The 9,993-nt window shown below is 45.0% G+C and overlaps 1 protein-coding gene across 1 annotated transcript in view; it reads left to right on the top strand.

Annotated features, from left to right (window-relative positions):
* The window catches only part of CDH1 (cadherin 1), a 104,437-nt gene extending 94,779 nt beyond the window's left edge, over positions 1-9,658 (top strand). The window contains 3 exon segments of the mRNA XM_017850816.1: positions 2,648-2,778; positions 4,125-4,268; positions 7,413-9,658. Coding sequence (XP_017706305.1) covers positions 2,648-2,778; positions 4,125-4,268; positions 7,413-7,622 — 485 coding nt within the window. The 3' untranslated portion in view covers positions 7,623-9,658.
* Positions 9,659-9,993: the final 335 nt, after the last annotated feature.

Below are 9,993 nucleotides of genomic sequence, written 5' to 3'. Positions count from 1 at the left end.
TTGCTCTTGTTGCCCAGGCTGGAGTGCAGTGGCCGGATCTCAGCTCACTGCAAGCTCCGCCTCCCAGGTTCACGCCATTCTCCTGCCTCAGCCTCCCGAGTAGCTGGGACTATAGGCGCCCGCCATCTCGCCCGGCTAGTTTTTTTGTATTTTTTAGTAGAGACGGGGTTTCACTGTGTTAGCCAGGATGGTCTTGATCTCCTGACCTCGTGATCCGCCCGTCTCGGCCTCGCAAAGTGCTGGGATTACAGGCTTGAGCCACCGCGCCCGGCTAAGGGGAATCTTTCTCTTCTCTTTCTCTTTCTCTTTCAGGCAAGGTCTCATTCTGTGGGCTAGCTGGAGTGCAGTGAAGTGATCTCAGATCTCATGTCACTGCAGCCTTGACTTCAGGGGCTCAGGCGATCCTCCCACCTCAGCCCCCCGGGTGGCTGGGACCACAAGCGTGAGCCACCACACCCAGCTAATTTTTTATGTTTTTTTTGTAGAAACAGTGTTTCCTCATGTTGCCCAGGCTGGTCTCAAACTCCTGGTCTCAACCAGTCCTCCCGCCTTGGCCTCCCAAAGTGTTGGGATTACAGACATGAGCCACTGCGCCCAACCAGGGAATCTTAAAGATTGTAGTTATACTTGAAATATTTTTTTAAGAGTAGGATTACCTAAATTTGCTATGGGTATGTATTTTTTTAGACACTGGGGGTGGGGATTCCCACATAGAACAGCGTTTAAAACAGAGGCAATGCCAGAATTCAGATGTTCAATTTCTTATATTTTTACCTTCTATGATTATTTTTTCTTTCTTTATTAGAGACGGGTTCTCACTATGTTACTCACACTGGTGTCAAACTCTTGAGCTCAAGTGATCCTCCCATCTCGGCCTCCCAAAGTGCTGGGATTACAGGTGTGAGCCACTCCACCAGCCAATTCTTGTTTCTTAAGGGCAAAAATGTGCTAGAGGCTGGGTGTGGTAGCTCACATCTATAATCCCAACACTTTGGGAGGCTGAGGTGGCAGGATTGCTTCAGCCTAGGTTTCAAGATCAGCCTGGGCAATATAGCAAGACCTCATCTCTATTAAAAAAAAAAAAATTACTAGAGAGACACCAGGAGATCTGAAGCTTTTCACGTTTTCCACCAATATTTGGTTGCTTACTCTGTACCAGGCTTTTTCTCAGAGCCTGAGGATACTGGGCTTCTGGCACAGCTGATAAGAGGCATCTTTTTGGAAATGGTAAGCTGCCTCTTGCTGTGCATGGATGGGGACTGTGTAGCTCCTGTAGTCTTGTTCAGTGCTGTCTCCCTGTGCAGCCACTTCATTGTTCTTGTTGATGAATCATGGACAAGAGAGTTATATTGTTTATCTGGATAAGGTTTCTGGTATTTTTCTGATTTCAGAAATAGATAGTTGGGGTACATCTGAGAAATCTTTTCCCCAAGTTTATGCAACCTCCTGTTTAAAGATTATGCTTCGGCCAGGCATGGTGGCTCACGCCTGTAATCTCAGCACTTTGGGAGGCCCAGATGGGTGGATCACTTGAGGTCAGGAGTTTGAGACCAGCCTGGGCAACATAGTGAAACCCCGTCTCTACTAAAAATACAAAAATTAGCTGGGCATGGTGGCGGGCACTTGTAGTCCCATCTACTTGGGAGGCTGCGGCAGGAGAATCAGTTGAACCCAGGAGGTGGAGGTTGCAGTGAGCTGAGATTGTGCCACTGCACTCCAGCCTGGGCAACAGAGCAAGACTCTGTCTCAAAATAATAATCATAAATAATAAAGATTATGCTTCATAGGGTACAGTATATAGGTACTTGGGCACACATGCCCATAGATAGAAATCACACGGAATCTTTTATTTTCATTCACAGTGAATAATATAATTTTTTTTTTAAGTTAAGTGCTTTCTTTCTGGCTGCTTTAGAGAATTTTTTTTAAGTTGAATGTTAATGGTATATATCCTAGAAATGATCCCAAGATCAAATGTAACCCTTGTCTTAAGCCTTGGAAGTTAAATAGATTATAAAGCTTGCTTACATGAGTCTATCTTAAGAGAAACTAAGAACGTACCAGGCAATTTTATAGTCTCTGTCCCTCTCCTCATAGCTGATTATGTATCAGTCACATTTGGGCTGAACTAGGACCCCTGCTCACAAACCTTCAGTGGCTCCAACTCATAATCAAAGCCAAGGGCCTTGCAGTGGCCTATATGTCCCTCCCGCCCTGCTTGCCCCTCTGAGCTCTTCTCCATGTCTCTTCCCCTCATGCATCCTGCTACAGCCATGCTGGTCTGCTCACCTTCCCTCCATCACACCAAACATGCTCCTGCCTCAGGACCTCCGCCCTTACTGTTTCCTCTGCCTGGAACACTTTCCCCCAGATTTGGGAAAATGACAGTGATTGAGTTTAAGACCCGTCTGAAAGTTAGGGACCATGCTTGAATTCACGTATCACTGTCTACTATGTTGTACTGTACATACCAACTTCAGGGATATGAGTGTCACATGGATTGACATCTTCAAGTGTATTGAAGGCAGCTGGTGGTTGTCTGACTGCCCATTGTCTGATATGAGGGGTGCTCTGTGATAGCTGCTGCTTCTGGCCTTCTTTATCTTTGGCTCTCATCACTCTTGGTCTCTCTCCCCCACCACCCCAGTTCTGATTCTGCTGCTCTTGCTGTTTCTTCGGAGGAGAGCGGTGGTCAAAGAGCCCTTACTGCCCCCAGAGGATGACACCCGGGACAACGTTTATTACTATGATGAAGAAGGAGGTGGAGAAGAGGACCAGGTGGGTTTTTAAAACCATGGTAGCTCAATGGTGATCTCTTTATTCAGAAGAAGCAATGATTAGTGAGAGGTAGGCATTTGAAACAGCTCTGAATCACTTTGGATATTATCTTTTTAAGGCCTTACCCAAGTAAGTAGACATTGTCATTGACCATCATCATCATCACCACATCATCACCAACACAGCTAACATTTATTGATCGCATACTGTTCCGCACCTCAATGAGCGAACTGAGGCACAGAGAAGCTCAATAACTTGTCTAAGGTCACACAGCTAGGAAGCAACATAGCCAAATGGTCTGTCTTAGAGCCTGCACTCCTCATTGCCCTTCTCCGGACATGAACTTGAGCCAGATTATCTTTGACATAGAACAACTGGTCTGCTTTGTTTCTCTTGAGTTTTCAGCTAGACCAAACTCCTTTTTGTCAATGTTATACCTTTAGTCCTTCTGTATTTCCTGATTTTGGAGATGATCTTAACATCTTACCCTGGAGTTGTCCAGGGAACTGTTCAGGGTCTTGGAGAATCTGCTTATTATAGAAAGGGAACCATGGGGGTCTATTACAGAGTCCTGCTTTTGACTGAGGTCATAGAGTGAGGCACCATTTACTGAGCTCCATACAACATAGGGAGGTGGGTGTACAGAGAAAAATATTGTTCTAGATTTCAGGGACTTGTAAGTCTAGTTGGGGGATACCATATATATTGTATCAGTGAGCAATAGAGCGACCAATCCCAGAATCTCAGCAGCACACAACATGCGTGTCTTTCTCATGTATTGTGGGGCAGCTGGGGCAACTGCTGGTCTCATCTAAGCTCATAAGAATCTGTAGGATGGCTGGGGCTCAGCAGATTTAGGTAGAGTTTAGCTGAATGGCTCTTATCTGCGAATCGTGTCCAGGTCTGTTCCATGCAAGTCTCATCTTTGTACCAGATGCTGGTGCCTTTCAGACCTTTGCCTGTGTCGTATGTTACAGTCCCATTGGCTAAGCAAGTCACACAACAAAGCCCCAAATTGATGGATGTGTACTCTTCTTACAGGCTGGGGTTGGGAGGGAGTAAATATTTGCCAAACAGTGATCTAATCATCATGTCCTGTGAAAATTAGTAAGGCACACAGCCTATATCTGGATCCACACATGCTACTCACAATCCTTTGGGCTATGTTTTTTTCCAGTGTTATTTGGGAGACTTTTAGCTTGAAAACTGCCATTTTGCATTAAACAGGTAAAGATCATACAGCTGGCAGTGAAGGCATCATCCAGCCATAATCTATAAACTGAACATAGCCCTGTGTGTATGACTGTTTCTTACTCTTCGTTGTACTTCAACCTTTTTCTCCAAAGGACTTTGACTTGAGCCAGTTGCACAGGGGCCTGGACGCTCGGCCTGAAGTGACTCGTAACGACGTTGCACCAACCCTCCTGAGTGTCCCCCGGTACCTTCCCCGCCCTGCCAATCCCGATGAAATTGGAAATTTTATTGATGAAGTAAGTAATCCACATGGAAAGCCAAAGCATTGCTCATCTCTAAGCTCAGAAAGGAGGAGTTGTGTCAAAATGAGAAAAAGTCTTTAGATTCTTTCCTTTACTATGTTTTCAGCTTGCCTGAGCCCTGAACCCTGTTTTTCCTTTTTTCTTTTCTTTTTTTTGAGACAGAGTTTCGCTCTGTTGCCTAGGCTGAGTGCAATGTGGCGCAATGTCGGCTCACTGCAACCTTCGCCTGGGTTCAAGCAATTCTCCTGCCTCAGCCTCCCAAGTAGCTGGGATTAGAGGCCTGCGCCACCACACCCGGCTAATTTTGTAGTTTTAGTAGAAACAGGGTTTCTTCATGTTGGTCAGGCTGGTCTCTAACTCCTGGCCTCAGGTGATCCACCCACCTCGGCCTCCGAAAGTGCCGGGATTACAGGTGCGCGCCACCGCACTCAGCAGCCTGTCTTTATTCATCTGTGTCTCATCTGAATTTTGGATCTAATAATGCTTCAAACTGCAAAGTCCATGTGGCAAAACCAAGAATTGCCTGAAAGGATTTAGTAGATCTAGAAATGAAACTAGGAAGATTCTAAGTAAATTTCATTTTAGTTTCACTAATGGGATTTACTTCCCTTGCCTCCCGCTGCTGGTTGGGATATAATGATAAGTGTATATCACAAGCCTACCTGAGGAGTCGAAAAACAGAATCTGTATTGTATATGTCAGAAATGCATTCAGCTCTAAATACAAGATGCTGAAACAGATGGGAGTAGATTTACCTTGTACAAATAGAAAGCTGGGGTGAGCAGTCTAGGCTGGTGCATCAGGCCGTTCCATGTTTCTGCTCCATTATCTTAGCATGGAGACCCTTGTTCTCAGGCTTGTTGCCTCATGATCACAAGATGGCTGCCACACTTCCAAACCTTAGGTCTGTATTCCAGTCAGGAAAAAGTATGAAGAGCAAAGCAGAGGGCAGAAGTCTTTCTTCTAGTGAACTGTCTTCTTATTTAACAAGGGAGTTGTCCAACCAGTTATTGGCCAAAACTATCAGAAGGGTGTGTTTGTCTGCAAGGGAGAATAACAAGGCATTAAATTAATTAGCTTAGGATAAGATGAGAAAGAACCCAGTAAAGACCTAGTCTGGCAGGATCTGTTTCCTTATGCTATATTCTCTAATAACTTGCTCGGTTACTGGAATGATTTTCTGGGCTTTCTGATGGTCCAATGACCCTTGGTGAGTCTTCATGGTGAGGTCTGTGTTTGCCTTATATTCCTACAGGAGCTGTCACTGAGGATTATGAGGCACTGCAGTGTTAGAAGTGACCAAGCCACATTCATTTTGGCCACTGGAGAAAACAAGAAACAGGAAGAAACCAGTTTAGCCACCCCTTTTATTTATTTATTTTTATTTTTATTTTCATTTTTTGAGACAGTTTCACTCTTGTCGCCCAGGCTGGAGTGCAATGGCATGATCTTGGCTCACTGCAACCTCTGCCTCCCAGATTCAAGCGATTCTCCTGCCTTGGCCTCCCAAGTAGCTGGGATTACAGGCACTGCTATCACGCCCGGCTAATTTTTATATTTTTAGTATAGACAGGGTTTCATCATATTGGCCAGTCTGGTCTCAAACTCCTGACCGCAGGTGATCTGCCTGCCTCGGCCTCCCAAAGTGCTGGGATTACAGGTGTGAGCCACCACGCATCGCTACGGACCCCTTTTAGATACATCTGGATTCAGGCCTTTCCTCCATTCACACTCATTTGCAAATCATCACTTGTATTTGTAGTTTTTATTTAAACTATAAAAATAATATGCTAAAAAAGAACAAGGTCATGTATTTTGCAGGAGCACGGGTGGAGCTGGAGGCCATTATCCTTAGCAAACTAATGCAGGAACAGAAAATCAAATACCACGTGTTCTCACTTATATGTAGGAGCTGAATGATGAGAACTCATGGACACAAAGAAGAGAACAACAGACACTGGAGTCTGCTTGAGGGAGGAGTGTGGGAGGAGGGAGAGGAGCAGAAAAGATAACTATTGGGTACTGGGCTTAATACCTGGGTGACGAAATAATCTGTACAACAAACCCCCACGACATGAGTTTACCATTTGTTACCTATATAACAGACCTTCACATGTACTCCCAAACCTAAAAGTTTTTTTTTTTAAGTATGCTTGCTATTTTAAAAATATAAATTATGGTGTGGGGGTACACACCTGTAATCCCAGCTACTCAGGAGGCTGAGGCAGGAGAATCGCTTAAAGCCAGGAGGTGGAGGTTGCTGTAAGCCGAGATCATGCCATTGCACTCCAGCCTGGGTGACAGAGCAAAACTCTGAGACTCCATCTCAAAATAAATAAATATACTTTATTTATTTCATAAAATGAAAATATATAAAGAAAAAAAAGGCTGGGCGCAGTGGCTCACGTCTGTGATCCCAGCACTTTGGGAGGCCGAGGCAGGTGGGTCGCCTGAGGTCAGGAGTTGGAGACCAGCCTGGCCAACATGGCGAAACCCTGTCTCTACTAAAAATATGAAAATTAGCTAGACGTGGTGGCACACGCCGATAGTCCCAGCTACTTGGGAGGCTGAGGCAGGAGAATCGCTTGAACCTGGGAGGCGGAAGTTGCAGTGAGCCAAGATCACGCCACTGCACTCCAGCCTTGGTGACAAGAGTGAAACTCCGTCTCCAAAAAAGAGAAAGAAAAAGAAAAAAATACAATTCCTTCCTTAGTTCCCACACCCCGACTCCCCAGATGTAACTGTTAAGCATTTGGCATTCATCCTTCCAGCCCTTTCTAGGTGGAAATGCAGCCTGAATGCACCAGTATGCAAAGTTTCCAGCTCTGCCCATCCAGCTGGTGGTGTGGAAGCCCCACCCTGATTTGTGGGTACTCCATCCTGACTGGTTTGGTGCTTGCATCTCTTCTCTCCTGCCTACATATAACTTACCATTTTACTTTCTCTTTCCATCAACAACATATCCTGTGCATCTTTCCATGCCAGTGTGTATAAACGTACCTTGCTGGTGTTCACTGCTCCGTGGTGTACCAGTCTGGGTGCGTTGTCATACCTTACATGTTGCGAGACTTCTTATCCCGGGTGACAGGTGTGCCCTTCCTTTCACTAAAAGGTCCTGTTGTCCCCTTTCTTCTTTAGAATCTGAAGGCGGCTGATAGTGACCCCACGGCCCCGCCTTATGATTCTCTGCTCGTGTTTGACTATGAAGGAAGCGGTTCCGAAGCTGCTAGTCTGAGCTCCCTGAATTCTTCAGAGTCAGACAAAGACCAGGACTATGATTACTTGAATGAATGGGGCAATCGCTTCAAGAAGCTGGCAGACATGTACGGAGGCGGCGAGGATGACTAGGGGACTCAAGAGAGGCGGGCCCTAGACCTGTGTGCTGGGAAATGCAGAGATCACGTTGCTGGTGGTTTTTCAGCTCCCTTCCCTTGAGATGAGTTTCTGGGAAAAAAAGAGACTGGTCAGTGATGTGGTTAGTATAGCTTTATAGTCTTTCCACTTTATAGCTGTAATCGATGTGTGTTAGAAAAGTTTTGACTTATTCCTTGAAGGTGTTTTTTCCCCCACCACGCTTTACATGGTGGTGATGACCAAAAGATACCCAAATTTTAATATTACAGAAGAACAACTTTAGCATCAGAAGGTTCACCTAGCACCTTGCAGATTTTCTTAAGGAACTTTGTCTCACTTTTTAAAAGAAGGAGAGAAGTCAGCTACTCTAGTTCTGTTTTTCTGTGTATATAATTTTTTTTTTAATGTGTATGCTCCTGCTCATTGCTACAATGATTTGTCCCCCTGCCTTTTTTTTTTTTTTTTTAAGACAGGGTCTCATTCTGTCGGCCAGGCTGGAGTGCAGTGGTGCCATCACAGCTCACAGAAGCCTTGTCCTCCCAGGCTCAAGCAATCCTTGTACCTCAGCCTCCCAAGTAGCTGGGACCACAGGCATGTGCCACTATGCATGACTAATTTTTTAAATATTTGAGACGGGGTCTCCCTATGTTACCCAGGCTGGTCTTAAACTCCTGGGCTCAAGTGATCCTCCCATCTTGGCCTCCCAGAGTGTTGGGATTACAGGCGTGAGACACTGCATCTGCCCAGCTCCCCAACTCCCTGCCATTTTTTAAGAAATATTTTCGCTCTGTCACCCAGGCCTGGGATGCAGTGATGTGATCATAGCTCACTGTAACCTCGAACTCTGGGGCTCAAGCAATTCTCCCATCAGCCTCCTTTTTATTTTTTTGAACAGATGGGGTCTTGTTATATTGCCATGTTAGTCTTAAACTCCTGGCCTCAAGCAATCCTGCTGCCTTGGCCTCCCAAAGTGCTGGGATTGCGGGCATGAGCTGCTGTGCCCAGCCTCCATGTTTTACTATCTGCTCTCACTCCTGAATTCAATTGCTTTGCCCAAGATAGGAGTTCTTCGATGCAGAAATTATTGGGCCCTTTTAGGGTAAGCAGCTCATGTCTTCGTCTGGCCACATCTTGACTAAATATTGTCTACTCTGAAGACTTTTAATGGCTTCCCTCTTTCATCTCCTGAGTATGTAACTTGCAGTGGTCATCTATCCAGTGACTTGTTCTGAGTAAGTGTGTTCGTTAATGTTTATTTAGCTCTGAAACAAGAGTGACATACTCCAGGATTTAGAATAGTGCCTAAAGTGCTGCAGCCAAAGACACAGTGGAACTAGGAAAAGTGGGCTTGGAGATGGCAGGAGAGCTTCTCACTGAGCCTCGCAATTTAGCAAACTGATGCTGAGGATGATTGAGGTGGGTCAACCTCATCTCTGAAAATTCTGGAAGGAATGGAGGAGTCTCAACATGTGTTTCTGACACAGGATCCGTGGTTTGTACTCAAAGCCCAGAATCCCCAAGTGCCTGCTTTTGATGATGTCTACAGAAAATGCTGGCTGATCTGAACACATTTGTCCAATTCCAAATGTGCATAGAAAACTGAGAATATTCGAAATTCTAAACTTTTTTCTTAGGAGTAAGAAGAAAATGTGGCCCTAAAGGGGATTAATCGAGAGGTGGGGGGGTGGAGAGGATCTTGATTCGGAGCTCTTTTTATTTAAATGTGAATTGCAACTTTTTGACAATCAAAGAAAAGACTTTTGTTGAAATAGCTTTACTGTTTCTCAAGTGTTTTGGAGAAAAAAATCAACCCTGCAATCACTTTTTGGAATTGTCTTGATTTTTCTAAAGTTCAAGCTGTATAAAATAGAGTTCTGTGTAGAGAATGTCACTGTAGTTTTGAGTGTATACGTGTGTGGGTGCGGATCATTGTATATTTTCTTTAGGGGTGGAAAAGGAAAACAAGCTGAGAAAAGTATTCTCAAAGATGCATTTTTATAAATTTTATTAAAGAATTTTGTTAAACCATTGTCGAACTTGTTTTATTTGATTCCACCACATTTCCAGGCAAGAGAGAAGATGGATGGAGATGGCCTTAGTCAAAACATGGAGAAAGAGGTGGGGCACAGTGGCTCACACCTGTAATCTCAGCACTTCAGGAGGCCGAGGCGGGTGGATCACTTGAGCTTAGGAGTTTGAGACCAGCCTGGGCAACATAGTGAAACCCCATCTCTACAAAAACACAAAAACTAGCTGGACGTGGTGGCACGTGCCTGTAGTCCCAGCTACTCGGGAGGCTGAGGCATGAGAATCACTTGAACCCGGGAGGCAGAGTTTACAGTGAGCCGAGATTGCACCACTGCAC

Source organism: Rhinopithecus bieti, unplaced genomic scaffold (assembly GCF_001698545.2).
Source record: "Rhinopithecus bieti isolate Rb0 unplaced genomic scaffold, ASM169854v2 scaffold_32081, whole genome shotgun sequence".
Taxonomy (NCBI): domain Eukaryota; kingdom Metazoa; phylum Chordata; class Mammalia; order Primates; family Cercopithecidae; genus Rhinopithecus; species Rhinopithecus bieti.
This window is presented reverse-complemented; position numbering and strand designations above follow the sequence as displayed.